Below are 15,508 nucleotides of genomic sequence, written 5' to 3'. Positions count from 1 at the left end.
AGCTGATAAAAAACGACACATGAATAATTATATCTGTAAATCATGGTATAAATCAATATATATGCATATGGCTAAAAAATAGCATCAATCAATAATCAATATAGAATTCAAGAACAAATCAATCCTAAACAATAACAATATAGAACAAATCAATTCTAAAGAGCATCAATCAACCTAAACAACAATAAAAAAAAAAATCTTCCATTAAATTTACAAGATAACAATCACCCAAATTATTAAAATTTAATATAAAATAACTAAAAAGATAAAAAAAATTCTCCTCCATGGCTCCAAAGGAGTTGATACCTTGACGCGCACACTACGCATAGAAGAGGGAGACAAAGAAGCGAGCCACATTAAATGAGGACGATGAGAAACACAGAGCCATGGACTGGTGGAGGTAGGGAAGACATAACACGGACGAAGACACGGTGATGCAGGGGAGCCGATGAGAGGCGCGATGATGTAGAGGAGCCAGCAAGAGGCGCAACGACGACCATGCAGTGTTGGCGAAACTCTGTGAGAGTGAGAAGGTTGAGGGCTTGAAATATTGAAGTTTGAACTCTGCCTCTAACCTTTGCTGTTTGAGACTGAGAGAGTAGGTTGGGGAAGGAGGCTCCTCGAAAAATCAGGTTTTTTTTCAAAAAAAAAAAATTACATCGTTTTGAGGGTTAAAAAAAAAATTCGAACTGTAAATCTGCTGATTCACCGATTTGCATCAAAACCAACCAAGTCAAAACAATTTTTGCCGATTTTTTTTTCCGATCCTATACTTAGTATGGACCAATCTTAAAACCGATTCACCAGTTTTTCAGTTCAGCCACTTAGGTCGATTCGATTTTTATAACTATGGATATATGGATGATTATATATATTACAATTTATAAGTGAATGTTTATACATTTGAATTTAAGTTTATTGTAAAGTTATTTCTACTAAAAATTTAAACCAATGAAAAGTAAAACATGAATAATTATATCTGTAACTCCTTCAAATATGATCTCTCTAAGTTTGTTTAAATATCATATTATAAAATTATTTCTTTTAAAAATTTAAATCGATAAAAAAAAGATAAATAATTATTATATCTATAAAAAGTCAAATAATTAAGCACCCAATATTGGAGGCTCCATCCACCCATTCCTGTATGTGTCCATGCATGAATGCTCTAGAAGCTACCTAACAACCATGAAAAACGTCATATCAATATTCAAAATATATGGATCAAACTTGAGCAAAAGTGACAAAGATATATTGCCAGGTAGGACACTCTGACCCCCTAATAGTGTACTCCTCACTCGCTATAAATAGCTCTATATTCTTCACTTTCATTTCCATCATCAACCAAGTTCCAATAATCATAATTAAAGGAACCTATTTATAATACTATTTTGTTCTTGCTGTGAGTTTTTTTTCCAATTTCCATACAGTATGGATAACATTGTAGTAGAGAGTACTACTACTTTGGGTTATATATATATAATAATGCTTTTCCTATCATTGAAACATGAAATAGTAGCAGCAGGAGATAACAACAGTGCCATTGATGACCTTGTGACTAACTTGCCTGGCCAGCCTCTTGTAGATTTCAAGCACTATGCTGGTTATGTCACTGTTAATGATGACACCAATAATGGAGAAAGAGCACTCTTCTATTGGTTTTTTGAAGCCATCACCAACCCTCAAGATAAACCATTGGTGCTGTGGCTCAATGGAGGTAATAATAATGCTACAACATATATGTACATGTACATGCATAACTTTGATATCAATTGCATTATTGAAATAATTTTTATGTTTATTATATTCTCATTATGTAAGCTCATTGTCAAAACAAACAATAAATTATTTGAAAAAGGTTCAAATAAAATGGTGATGATTTCATTTGGTGTATCTTTCTTAATTAATTAATTAATTAATGTTGTGTGGCAAGGTGACAAGGTGCTTTATTGTTGCAGGTCCTGGGTGCTCTTCTGTGGGATATGGAGCAACACAAGAGATTGGTCCATTTTTAGTGGACACAGATGGCAAGGGCCTTAAATTTAATAACTACTCTTGGAACAAAGGTACCACCACATATTAATTAATACAAAAAAAATATCATATGGATTATATTATATAATATAATATATATACCTTCTGTCACAGTCCACCTCACTGCTTTCTATTTCATTAAAATTCTGACCATGAGCCACACAAATTAATTAAACAAGTGTTATGTATGTCCCTACATACCATCATCTAATTAAAGTTCTTGGTTTGTGTGAAATTATTTTATAACAATGCAGAAGCCAACATGTTATTCCTGGAATCTCCTGTTGGAGTAGGCTTTTCCTACTCAAATTCAACTATAGACTATGAAAATCTGGATGATGATATCACAGGTCAGTGTTTAATAATGTGTAGCACAACACTGTCTTACTATTTCCTATGCTTCCATATTTCATACATATATTATATGATGATAGTTTTAATTTTGTGCTTTACCAATTGTTTTGAATTAACAGCTAATGATGCTTACAATTTTCTGCACAATTGGTTTCTCAAGTTTCCATCATATAGAACAAGCACATTTTATATAGCAGGAGAGAGCTATGCTGGTACTGAAATTAATAACATTGAAATTTTTGGACCTTTCTTTAATTTATTTTTGTACGTCTAACAAATTGATCACTCATGAAACACATGTTTTTTCAGGGAAGTATGTACCTGAGCTAGCAGAACTGATATATGATAGGAAAGATGACCCTTCCCTTCATATTAATCTCAAGGGTATTTTGGTAAGATTCTACATGAGTGCTAATAAAATTAAAGCGTATTTGGTGGAGAGACAGAGACTGAGAGACAGAGATTGAAATAAATCTCAATATTCTGTTTGATATAAAGTGGGAGACAGAAATTGAAACAAGAATGAAATTTTAATTTAATTTGTACAAAGGTAAAATTGAAATTAATTAGTTGAAATGAAGGTATTTTAGGTATAAAATGTTATTAAAATTTTAATTTCTATCTCTAAAAATTTTAGTGTCATGTATTCCCACTTTTTGAAAGTAATGATGAAATACTAAAATTTTAGAGACAAAGATAGAAATTTTAGTATTAGGCTCTGAACTAACAAACATGATACTGAATTTCAATCTCCCAATTTCTGTCTCAATACCTCAAAACAAACGCTACTTAATAAGACACTAAAAAAATAAAGTAATTACTAATTAGAGCATAAAGAATATTTCTCTTGTTCAACATTTAAGAAAAAATATCTATTGCTCACAAGTCACATCAATTTCTACTACAAATTACTAAACATGCATGTTTGCTGAGAAAATTCTACACCTGCTTTTGTTGCTAAGTATGATTTGAAGTTTCAGTTGAAGAATATTTGATTGGAACACTCTTTTCATGTAAAACTCTTTACACTATTATTGTGACTGATTTAAACCGTCACTATTTGAAGATAATATATAACATTAGAAAAATTTTAAGTGTACCGGAAACACTAGTATTCCAGTTGTTTTATCTGTTGATTTCAATTAATATATATTATATATATTTTTTATAATTCAAATCAACGATTAAAACAACTGAAATACCAGTGTTTTCGGTATAATTAAAACTCTTCCTATAACATTTTGTCATTTGATTGAACAGTTGGGGAATCCTGAAACATCTGATCCTGAAGACTTGTTAGGGCAAGTTGATTACGCTTGGAGCCATGCAGTGATATCTGATGAAACCTACAAAACAATAAGAAGAAGTTGTAACTTCAGTGATCCATATAAAAACAAAGATTGTGGTGATGGACTTGATGAACTTTATAAGCAATACGACCAAATTGATATTTATAGCCTCTACACCTCTGTTTGTTTTGCCACCACAGCGCTTTCAAATCATCAAAATTTACAAACACAAATCAACCACTCATCTAGGAACAAGGTTAGTCATGTTTTTCCATACACTAAAAAATCATATTCCCCAACACATGGTAACTAATTTGGACGTGGAAATTACTATAGATGCGTAGAATGATGGGAGGTTTTGATCCATGCTTGGATAATTATGCCAGAGCCTTTTATAATAGAGCAGATGTTCAGAAAGCTCTCCATGCCAGTGATGGTCTCATTCTCAAGAATTGGACTATTTGCAAGTAATTCACTTCATCAAATAAGTTCTTTCTATAAAATATATATTAAAATATAAAATATATATTAAAAATAAATAAAATAATATAGAGTAAAATATATTTTTTTGTTACTGAAGTTTATTAAAAGTTTAAAAAATATTTTTAAGTTTTATTTTACTTTAATTTTATTTTTAAAGTTTTCGATTTTTATCGAACATATCCTTAACAATTAAATTTTTAAAAAATTTAAGACCAGCAATAATGTATGACAAGTATGTCTGATTTATTAGTGTTGAATATTGTTTTTGTGAAATTGTTGCTGGATTGGTCTTAAATTTTTTGAAAAAATTAACTGCTAGAGATATATTTGATACAAATCAAAAAATTTTTAAACAAAATTAAAATAAAATAAAATTTAGGAATATTTTTAAAACTTTTAACAAATTTTAAGAATAAAAAATATACTTCACCCAATAATATAATATATATATATTTATACACAAACATATAATTAATTGGCAACTACTCAAATGAAGATGGCAAAAACATCTTTTTATAAAGATGTTTTGTTTAGAAGTGTGATTTATTTATTTAGCCACACTTTAAACAAAGACAACACTTTTATAAATATCAAAATCTAACCATCCAATCCATCATCCAAAGGTCAAAAGAAAATATTTTCACATGAAAACAATAATAAAATCTTCATTATAGTATCCACATAATTAATTTAGTAGTTAATTTTTAGTATGCAAATAGTATTTTTGAATTAAACCAAATACAAGCTTGCTGATATTGTTTTAATCATTGATAAAATGCAGCGACGATATATTCAATAGTTGGAATTGGAACAAATCAAAGGCCTCTGTTATCCCAATATACAGGAAGCTTATTTCAGGAGGACTTAGGATTTGGGTTTATAGGTAAATTAAATTAAATTAAATTAAATTAAATTAAGTAAGATACTAGGAATGATTATTGTTATTATTATTATTGCAGTGGAGACACAGATGGAAGAGTGCCAGTGCTTTCTACAAGATACAGCTTAAGTATTCTGGGTTTGGGAATCACTAAGCAATGGAGGCCATGGTACCATGAGAAACAGGTTAGTGGGTGGTATCAAGAATACGAGGGTCTCACTTTTGCAACATTTCGAGGAGCTGGCCATGCTGTCCCTTCTTTCAAACCAAGCAATTCACTTGCATTCTTCTCTTCCTTCCTTCTTGGACAATCTCCACCCTCTACTAGATCTACATGACCAACCCTTTTTTTTTTGCTTTTACAGTTTTATTATGCCAATTACTACTATTTCTATATATATGTTACCAATAATGTAACTATTATTTAACATAACACGTGTTTATGTCGCCATCTTTATATAATTAGTCACCTATCAATACATTAGCATTCTCATTCCAATAATGTGGTTACACTTAAAAGCCAAAAAGAGCATTTTGTATGCATTAATTTTGGAAGTAGTGTAATTAATATTATTCTTCAAAGAGGAAGAGGAAGGTAAATTGATGAGTTTATTTGTCACTAGTGTCTTGTTTGGCAAATGGAGGGAGAGGAAGGTAAATTGTTCTCGTTGTATCCTCTAACACCGCTGGGTCGGAGCATAATTATTAAATCAGACCCGGTTCGGTCATTAATTCGAGTTGAATCAACGTTCGGATCGGTTAAATAATTAATTTGGCCAAATTTATATCCAATAAAATCTGTTTAAAACCGGTTAAATTTAAAAATATTATTTATATATATATTTTTTATTAAATATATTACGTAAATAAAATAAAATAAAATTATATTTATAAATTTAAAAAAATAATACTTTATTAGCTATAATATATTTTTTATTTTTATGATTATTATTTTTATTTTTATTTTTTTATAAATACTTAAAGAATATAATAAATATAAATTTATAAATATTTGAAAAGTATAATAAATATAAACTAATTGATGAATTATTAAAATTTGAAAATAATAATTAATTTAATACAAAATAAAATTAAAAAAATATATTTATTATAAAAATAAAAAAAATAAATTTTATATAATTATTTAATTATGATCGAATGAATTGGTTTAGTCTGTGATTTATCGGTTGAAAAGTTATTGTAGAACATCTCAAATACTTTGAAGCATGACAAATAGAGATTCTTGCAAGGCTTTGACAATTCACATAGTTGTTCAAGGAACTCGCTCTTCTTTTCCTCAGTTACCTCATTCTCCATATAGCAATTCAGTGATTATGATTGCAGTCTTAGCCACAAGCATTCTAACATATGAGTCATGAGGGAGGAATGTGCAAGCACCTGTCTTTAATAAAATTAAAAAAAAAAGAAAAAGTAAAATATTATTTGGTATTTAATGTTTAAATCAAATTTTAATTTAGAAAAAGTTTAGAAAGTCAACTACAATATAAACCAACTCAAGCTGACTTTCTTTTATTTTTAATTTTGAAATTCTAAAAATTAGGATAATGGAATGTGAAAACTCAAATGCAGTCGACTTTACGTGAAGTTGATACTTGAGAACCGTTAGATGATTTGACTGATTTGACTAAATTTTCATCTAACGACTCTCAGATATCAACTTCATGTGAAGTCGACTTCACCTGAATTTTTACCGTAACGGAGAGTTATTATTTTTTTATAAGTTATAACTAACCTGTTTTTCAACTATAGTTGACTCCACTTGACTATATATATTCCTAACTGATTATGTAACGAAACTCTTTAATTTAGTCTCTAATATTTTAAATATTTTATTTCAATGCTATAAAATTTTAAATAGATTAAATATTATGTTATTATTAAATTTGACTCAAATAATTAACGATTTTTTTTAAATTAGTGATAATTAGTGGATTGATTTTATTTGTCTATTAAAATTGAATATTATATTAATTTTTAAACATGTTAATTTTTTATGTCAAATTTAATTATAAGACAATATTAAATACATTTAAAATCTTTTGAAATTGAAATAAAATATTTAAAATGATAAAAAATCAAATTAAAATTGAGCTCTAACGATAGATACCAAAATATTACTGTTCATACCCTGGCCCAATAATAAAGGTCCAGGACCCAAGCAAATAGGCCCAACCCAAAGGGTTGGCCCTCACCCAGTACCAGCCTTTATCCCAAGAAGTCGGTACTAAACACGACCTGCTCCAAAGAAGTCGAATACGAGGGTTAGCTGGCAGATAACACTCATTCGAATGAGTAACTGCCCCTAGAAACTCTCTAACCACTTCATAGAGCCATATCTTAACCTCCCTAAGATATGGGAACGGTTATCCACCTAAAAAGGTGGCACTACTTCAGCGGTGGTTATTGGTTCACCACTATAAATACACTGACACCATTCAGGTATCTCTAAGTTCCAATACTCTCTAACCTGCTCACACTCTTGCTAACTTAGGCATCGGAGTGTCTTTGCAGGTACCACCCCCCATTATTTTCACACGTGCAAGTCGAACGGAGGAACACCGAGAACAGACCCACTCGAAAACCACCTCCTTCATACGTTTGGGCCAACCAGCGCCATCCAACCCATTAATCTCCGGTTACCCACCGTAACATTGGCGCCGTTGCCGGGGAACCCGAGAGATCAACCAGTGATGGCGGATAGATCCCCTGAAGAGGGTCATGTGGAGACAGATTCTGAACAAGAGAATCTGAACACTGGAAACAATGAGGCAGACCAGACCCTTCACCAGGAAGCCAACGATCGACACAGGGAAGGCACCTCCGGAATCAAAAACCCGAAGATAAATTTCTCGGAGGGGCGCGAATCAGAAAAAGAAGGACCATCCCACGCAATTGAGCTCATGGGATTAGTCCACAGTCGCCTCGAGCAGCTAGAACAGGAACGGGAACGACAAAAGGAAACCGAAAAGAACCTAAAAGAGGAGATGGAGCGACGAAAAGAGTTAGAAAGAAAACTCTTAAAGTTAGAATCCTCCCTCAAAGGTCAGAACTCCCACGACGGTAGAGAAGATTCGCCCTTAGGGGAGAACGATCCTTTTAGCGAGGACATAATGAGGGCAAAAGTTCCGAGAAACTTTAGAAGCCCCGATATGGACCTCTATGACGGAACTACTGATCCAAAGCATCATCTGAGCAACTTTAAAAGTCGGATGTATCTGGCTGACGCCTCTGACACTACGCGATGCAAAGCTTTTCCGACAACCTTGTCAAAAGCAGCGATGAAGTGGTTCGACAGCCTCCCTCCGAGGTCAATTACCAGTTTTGAAGACCTCTCAAGAAAGTTCTTGATGAGGTTCTCCATCCAGAAAGACAAAGTAAAACATGCACCAAGTCTGCTGGGAATAAAACAGGAGGTCGGGGAGTCCTTACGGGCCTATATGGAAAGGTTCAACAAAGCATGTTTGGAGATTCAAGACCTGCCCACCGAAGCAGTCATCATGGGGCTAGTCAATGGTCTTAGAGAAGGTCCCTTCTCACAGTCCATATCAAAAAGACACCCCGCCTCTTTAAGTGATGTATAGGAAAGAGCTGAAAAGTACATCAATATGGAAGAAAATGCTAGGCTAAGAGACCCGAGTTTGCGACCTGGTCACCCTCCCTCAACGAAAGAGAGGGAGAGGGAAGCTAAGAAGAAGGAAGAACTCGGCCTCGATAGGCCAAGAAAATATCACTCTTATACTCCACTGAAAGTTCCTGTAGTGGATGTATACAGAGAAATTTGCAATACCGAAAGGCTGCCTCCTCCCAGTCCCATTAAAAATAAAAGAGGGGGGAGCCGCGGTGATTACTGTGAGTACCATAAGATATATGGGCACTCCACAAATGACTGTTACGACCTTAAAAATGTGATAGAAAAACTGGCCAGAGAAGGTCGGCTTGATAGATATCTCATAGAAAGGTCGGACAGTCATGGAAAAAGAAAGCGAGATGATATGGATAGAAGAGACCCACCACCACAAACTCCGGAGAGACATATCCATATGATCTCAGGAGGGTTTGCGGGAGGGGGACTCACAAAATCTTCTCGTAAAAGACATCTCAAGAGAGTTTACCAGGTCGGAGAGGGGTCCTCCGACCTTCCAACCATTTCATTCACAAAGGAAGATGGGCGAGGAATAATCCCTGGGCACGACAACCCAGTGGTAATTACCATGATCCTGGCAAATGCCCATCTACACAGAACACTAGTAGACCAAGGAAGCTCAGCGGACATCCTCTTTAAGCCCGCTTTCGACAAACTAGGTTTAGATGAGAAAGAGTTAAGAGCCTACCCCGACACCTTGTACGGATTAGGCGATACGCCAATAAAGCCACTAGGATTTTTGCCCCTCCACACCACCTTTGGAAAGGGGGAGAAATCAAAGACTCTAAGTATAGACTTCATAGTCATCGACGTGGGTCGGCCTATAATGCTTTAATCGGCAGAGCTACCCTTAATCGACTCGGAGCGGTGGTATCGACACCCCACCTCTGCATGAAATTCCTGACCTCAGCGGGGATAGCAACGGTGAGGGGAGATCAGAAGCTGGCAAGAAAATGCTACAATGAAAGCCTAAACCTGAGGGGAAAAGGCAAAGAAGTTCACACAATAGAGCTCGGCGGAGCAAGGATTAAAGAAGAGCTGCGACCACGACCCGGAGGAAAAACCGAGGAGATTCAGGTCGGAGAAGAGGAAGGAAAAATCACTCACATAGGAACCAATCTGGGGGAAACCCTAAGACAAGAATTGATTAAGCTCCTAAGAGATAATTCCGATCTCTTCGCCTGGAAGGCCTCCGACATGCCTGGGATAGATCCAAAACTCATGTCCCACAAGCTCTCGGTCCACTCGGGATCTCGACCTGTACAACAACGAAGACGCAAGCTCGGCCCAGAGCGAGCTCTAATAGTAGAGGAGCAAGTACAAGCGCTCCTAGAAGCCGGTTTCATCAGAGAAGTCGAATATCCAACATGGCTAGCCAATGTGGTGCTAGTCAAAAAACAAAATGGTAAATGGAGAATGTGCGTCGACTATACCGACTTAAATAAGGCATGTCCCAAGGACCCTTATCCACTACCAAGCATTGACACCCTAGTAGACTCTAGCTCGGGGTATCAATACTTGTCGTTCATGGACGCCTACTCAGGGTATAACCAAATCCCGATGTATGAACCAGACCAGGAAAAAACATCATTCATCACGCCCAGAGCTAACTTTTGCTACGTGGTCATGCCATTTGGATTGAAAAATGCAGGGGCCACATATCAGAGGCTGATGAATAAGGTGTTTGCCCCTCACTTAGGGAGCTTAATGGAAGTGTACGTCGACGATATGCTGATAAAGACCAAGAAAGAAGTCGACCTCTTGTCTGATCTTTCACAAGTCTTTGACACCATAAGGTTGCACGGGATGAGACTAAATCCTGCAAAGTGCGCCTTCGCGGTGGAGGCAGGAAAATTTCTAGGATTCATGCTAACACAAAGAGGGATCGAAGCCAATCCCGACAAGTGTAGAGCTATCCTAGAAATGAAAAGCCCGACTTGTTTGAGAGAGGTCCAACAGCTGAATGGCCGACTAGCAGCTCTCTCCAGATTTTTGGCAGGATCAGCACTAAGATCCCTTCCACTGTTCTCCCTATTGAGAAAGGGACACCAATTTGAATGGACTCCCGAATGCGAGGAGGCGTTCCAGGAGTTCAAAAAGTTTTTGAGCCAACCTCCTATTTTGACCCGACCTGTAGCCGGAAAAGACCTCGTCCTATACCTATCCGTGGCAGACAAGGCTGTCTCAGCAGCCTTGATAAGAGAAGACGAGGACGGTCAACACCCGATCTATTTCATCAGTAAAGTTCTACAGGGCCCTGAGCTAAGGTATCACAAATTAGAGAAGTTTGCCTACTCCTTAGTGATAGCCTCTCGAAGGCTACGGCCTTACTTTCAAGCTCACACAATAAGAGTCCGCACGAACCAACCCATGAAGCAAATCCTCCAAAAGACGGATGTTGCAGGAAGAATGGTTCAATGGGCAATAGAGCTCTCCGAGTTCGACTTGAAGTACGAAACTCGGACGGCGATTAAAGCCCAGTGCCTCGCCGACTTCATTGCAGAATATGCAGGGGATCAAGAAGATAAACCAACTACATGGGAACTCTATGTAGATGGATCCTCCAATAAAACAGGAAGCGGCGCAGGCATAATATTGGTAGATGAAAGGGGAACCCAGATAGAGGTCTCCCTCAAGTTTGAATTCCCAGCTTCAAATAATCAGGCAGAATATGAAGCCTTGATTGCAGGATTGAAGCTGGCAGAAGAAGTCGGTGCTACGAAGGTAATGGTATACAGTGACTCTCAAGTGGTGACCTCCCAAATAAGTGGAGAATATCAGGCAAAAGACCCAAATATGAAGAGATACTTGGAAAAAACTCTGGAGCACCTTGGGCGTTTTGCAGAAACCGAGGTCACGCACATAACTCGGGACCTAAATAGCATAGCAGACGCCCTATCCAAGTTAGCAAGTACCAAGCCAAGAGGAAATAACAGAAGCCTGATCCAAGAAACTCTCCAGGAACCTTCAGTGGTAAAAATGGAAGACAAACAAGAAGTCTTTGAAGTGGTCGGATTAAACCTCGGATGGATGAACCCCTTGGTCGAATACCTGAAATTCGACATCCTCCCCAAGGAGGAAAAGGAGGCCAAGAAAATCCGAAGGGAAGCACAACACTATACCTTGGTGAAAAATATTCTCTATAGAAGGGGGATATCAACACCATTGTTAAAGTGTGTACCGACCTCAAGAGCCACCGAGGTATTAGAGGAGGTACATAGTGGAATCTGCGGGAACCATCTCGGAGCAAGGTCATTAGCCAGAAAGGTGATCCGAGCTGGATTCTACTGGCCAACCTTGCAGAAAGATGCCACAGACTTTGTGAAAAAATGCCAACCGTGTCAAATGCATGCAAATTTCCACGTGGCCCCCCCAGAGGAGCTCATCAGTATCACCTCCCCATGGCTCTTTGCAAAATGGGGAATGGATTTGTTAGGTCCTTTTCCCCAGGCGCCAGGACAAGTCAAATACCTAATAGTGGGAATAGATTATTTCACAAAGTGGATAGAAGCAGAACCACTGGCCACCATCACTGCACAAAGAAGTCGGAAGTTCCTCTACAAAAATATAATCACAAGGTATGGGACACCTTATTCCATTACCACAGATAACGGAACCCAGTTCACCGACTCCACCTTTAGAAGTCTAGTAGCCAGTATGAACATCAAACACCAGTTCACCTCAGTGGAACACCCACAGGCCAATGGGCAAGCCGAAGCAGCCAACAAAGTCATACTGGCAGGGTTGAAGAAAAGATTACAAAATGCGAAAGGAGCTTGGGCTGAAGAGCTCCAACAAGTACTATAGGCTTACAGAACAACCCCCCAATCCGCCACTGGAGAAACACCCTTCCGACTAGTTTATGGCGTAGAAGCCATGATCCCAATAGAGGTCAATGAGCAAAGCCCAAGAGTGATTTTCCACGACGAGATCGGGAATATACAGGGGCACAAAGAGGAGCTCGACTTGCTCCTCGAAATCCGAGAAGAAGCCCAGATAAGAGAAGTAGCGTTGAAGCAAAGGATGACCGCGAGATACAACAAAAAAGTCATTCGAAGGAGTTTCACCCCAGATGACTTGGTCCTAATCAGAAACGATATTGGAGCCAACAAATTAGGGGAAGGAAAGCTCGCTGCTAATTGGAAAGGACCATACAAGATCAACGAGGTCTTAGGAAAAGGCTATTATAGGGTAACCGACTTCGACGGCAACGAGTTACCAAGATCATGGCATGCTTGTAATATGAAAAGGTACTACAGCTAAAAGCGAACCCTACTCCCTGATGTACTCTTTTCCCAATTTCATGATTTTTTTCCCAAAATCAAAGGGTTTTTTCTGAAAAGGGTTTTTAACGAGGCATCATAGTAGGGCTAAGGGAAAATAAATTATCAAAAGCCCTTAGTAGCAATAAGGTACCTCCTCAATTAATAAAGATCTCTTTCATTTTAAATATCTCTTTTAAATTCCCTTTTTATTCTCTTTCTACGAAACGCGCCGATTTAAGCTCGACAAAACGTGAAAATCCCATAAACCGACCTAGATGGTCGTCAGGATAAAACGACGAGGTACAAGTCGGCGTAAAGAGGCTACAGAAGTCGATCATGATAAACTCGGGAGCAGTCCGACTCATAAGTCGGAATGCGAAACCGAGTAAAATTAAAATGAATCGCAAAAGTAGCCTAAGTCACGAAAAACTCAATAAAACAAAATTGAGTATTAGGAATAACAAAAAGAGATAGGAAAAAACTAAGAAAAAGTTGTAAGGCTGCCTTGAGGATCAAAGAGATTCAGAAAAGCAGGCAAGCCCCAAAGAAAAGGTTTTTTCCAGAAAAGATCAAAGAGTCAAAAGAACCACGAACAGAAAAGCATGCGCGCATAAGGTAACTCAAAACCCTTATCCAAAAAAAGGGCATTTATTTAAACGCTAAATTAAACCCTTATTAAAAAGGGTATCGGAAATTTGTTTTGTTTACGGCCCTAAAAGGCCAGAAAATTGTTGCAAACATCAACAAATAAATATAAAAAGATTTTAAAAAGAGGGGCCCACAGGCCGAGCCCCAATAGCCAAAATCACTTCTTAAGAGGAGTAGAAGGATCACCACCACCAGGACCAGGAGTTGGAGAGAAAGTCGGAGGAGCGGCAGAAGAACTCGGAGCGTCCTTAGAGCGAGGAGGGGACTCTATGATCCTCTGCCCCCGAGTCTTCAAATCAGACTCGGACTCCACCACGGGGACAGGAGGATCCACGATGGCACCATCAATAACAACCTTATCAGGGTCCAAAGGAGAAAGGTCCAAGTCAGGAGCAATGACTCCGACCTGCTCCTTAAAAACCCTCCAAGCCTCGTCAGCACCATCCACAATAGAATCCTCCAACTCGGTATAGGCCTTCCGGGCATTCAGCAAGTCATTCTTTACAGACACAAGATCAGCAAATAAACTATTGTAGCTGGCTTGCGCTGCTTTCCTCAAATCCACCTCCATGTTGCATTGGGCTTGCAACTTCTTCTCCTTCTCCCGGAGGCTGGCCCTCTCCTCCTTCAGCTTGGCAACTTCCCCCTCCAACTCCCTCTCATGCTCCTGATATATGCGAAGCCTGCCTTCCAGCTCATCGACCCTCGAGGTCGTCCCTAAAGAGCTGAGAGGAGTCTTCTCAAATATATCTAAGAGTTTGCCACAAACCCCCGCCGTCTTGAGACTCTCCTCAACCACAGTGGTGAGGTAGTGCCGAACAGAAACATCATCCATACTCATACGAGCATGGGGATAAATGTTCTTTCGGACGAACGCAAGAGCGTCCGCCTCACCAGAAGCGCCAGACTCTAAGGTCTTGCGCTTCTTCGGCTCTGGTTCAGGAGTAGGTCGGACAGAAGGGGGTGGCAGAGAGGAAGCAGAGGAAGAAATTACAATAGGTTGGGAAGGAGTCCCGACGTTCCGAGGAGGAGGAGGAGGAGAGACAACCACCCTAGCACCACCAGATCTGGCACGAGACCTTGCCTTGGCTTCCTGAACCCTCTGGTAAGACTCTTGAGCGCTTTTCTTTGCCATCTCTGCAAAAACAAATTGGTAGCTAAAAGTCAGACAAGTCGGTAAAAGAAATTGCAAGTCGGAAATAAATAAGAAACTCAAAAAGCTACCTAGTTGTGACTGGACAAAAGTTGGCGACCCCTGGAGAAATTTTTTAGTATCCAAGTATGGGGCCCTCCCCCACACTTCTCGGAGGAACCCTACGATGGCCGCCTCCACTTCGTCCAGGTCATCCAGACCATATTTCTCACAGGGGGAGGCCTCTAACCAGTATAGAGGAAAGCGAGGAGAAGAACTCTCATCTAAGAAAAAGGGGTGGTGACCCTCTACTGCTTGAACTTTGAAAAAATAGCTTTTAAAATCGTGAAAGGATTCGTCAAAAAGGGTAAAAAGCCTCCGACCTTGTATGGCTCGGAAGGACACCCACTGTTGCTTATTATTTAGCCCACTGAAGGGCTTGGTCATATGGAAGAGATAGAAGAAAATCCTCAGAGAAATCGGGAACTCTAAGGCCTGGCTGATAAATTGGTAAATTTTCAAAAAACCCCAAGAGTTGGGGTGAAGCTGGGTGGGAGCAACCCGGCAGTGACGCAACACAGACATTTCAAACTCTGAAAACGGAAGAAAAACGCCCAAACGAGTGACCATACTCTCATACATAAAAAAGAAATGAGGGGCCACCTCGTCGGCCCTTCCGAAGCAAACCCGGTCTTCTGGACCCGGGACTACCAACTCATACTTCGGCTCATCCTCTTCAGAAGTACAAATTCTGTGGTG

The 15,508-nt window shown here is 38.4% G+C and overlaps 1 protein-coding gene across 1 annotated transcript; it reads left to right on the top strand.

The window, feature by feature from the left end:
* The first annotated feature begins 1,355 nt into the window (after positions 1-1,355).
* LOC112786893 (serine carboxypeptidase-like 32) lies at positions 1,356-5,811 on the top strand. The gene is made up of 9 exons (XM_025830273.3): positions 1,356-1,717; positions 1,959-2,066; positions 2,289-2,384; positions 2,508-2,600; positions 2,698-2,780; positions 3,649-3,933; positions 4,014-4,144; positions 4,942-5,043; positions 5,120-5,811. The coding sequence occupies exons 1-9, from the start codon at positions 1,432-1,434 to the stop codon at positions 5,376-5,378; spliced, it is 1,443 nt and encodes a 480-aa protein (XP_025686058.1). The 5' UTR covers positions 1,356-1,431; the 3' UTR covers positions 5,379-5,811.
* Positions 5,812-15,508: the final 9,697 nt, after the last annotated feature.

The sequence above is a fragment of the Arachis hypogaea genome, chromosome 20 (assembly GCF_003086295.3).
Source record: "Arachis hypogaea cultivar Tifrunner chromosome 20, arahy.Tifrunner.gnm2.J5K5, whole genome shotgun sequence".
Taxonomy (NCBI): domain Eukaryota; kingdom Viridiplantae; phylum Streptophyta; class Magnoliopsida; order Fabales; family Fabaceae; genus Arachis; species Arachis hypogaea.
Note: the sequence above shows the minus strand (reverse complement) of the source record. Positions and strands in the feature narration are given on the sequence as shown.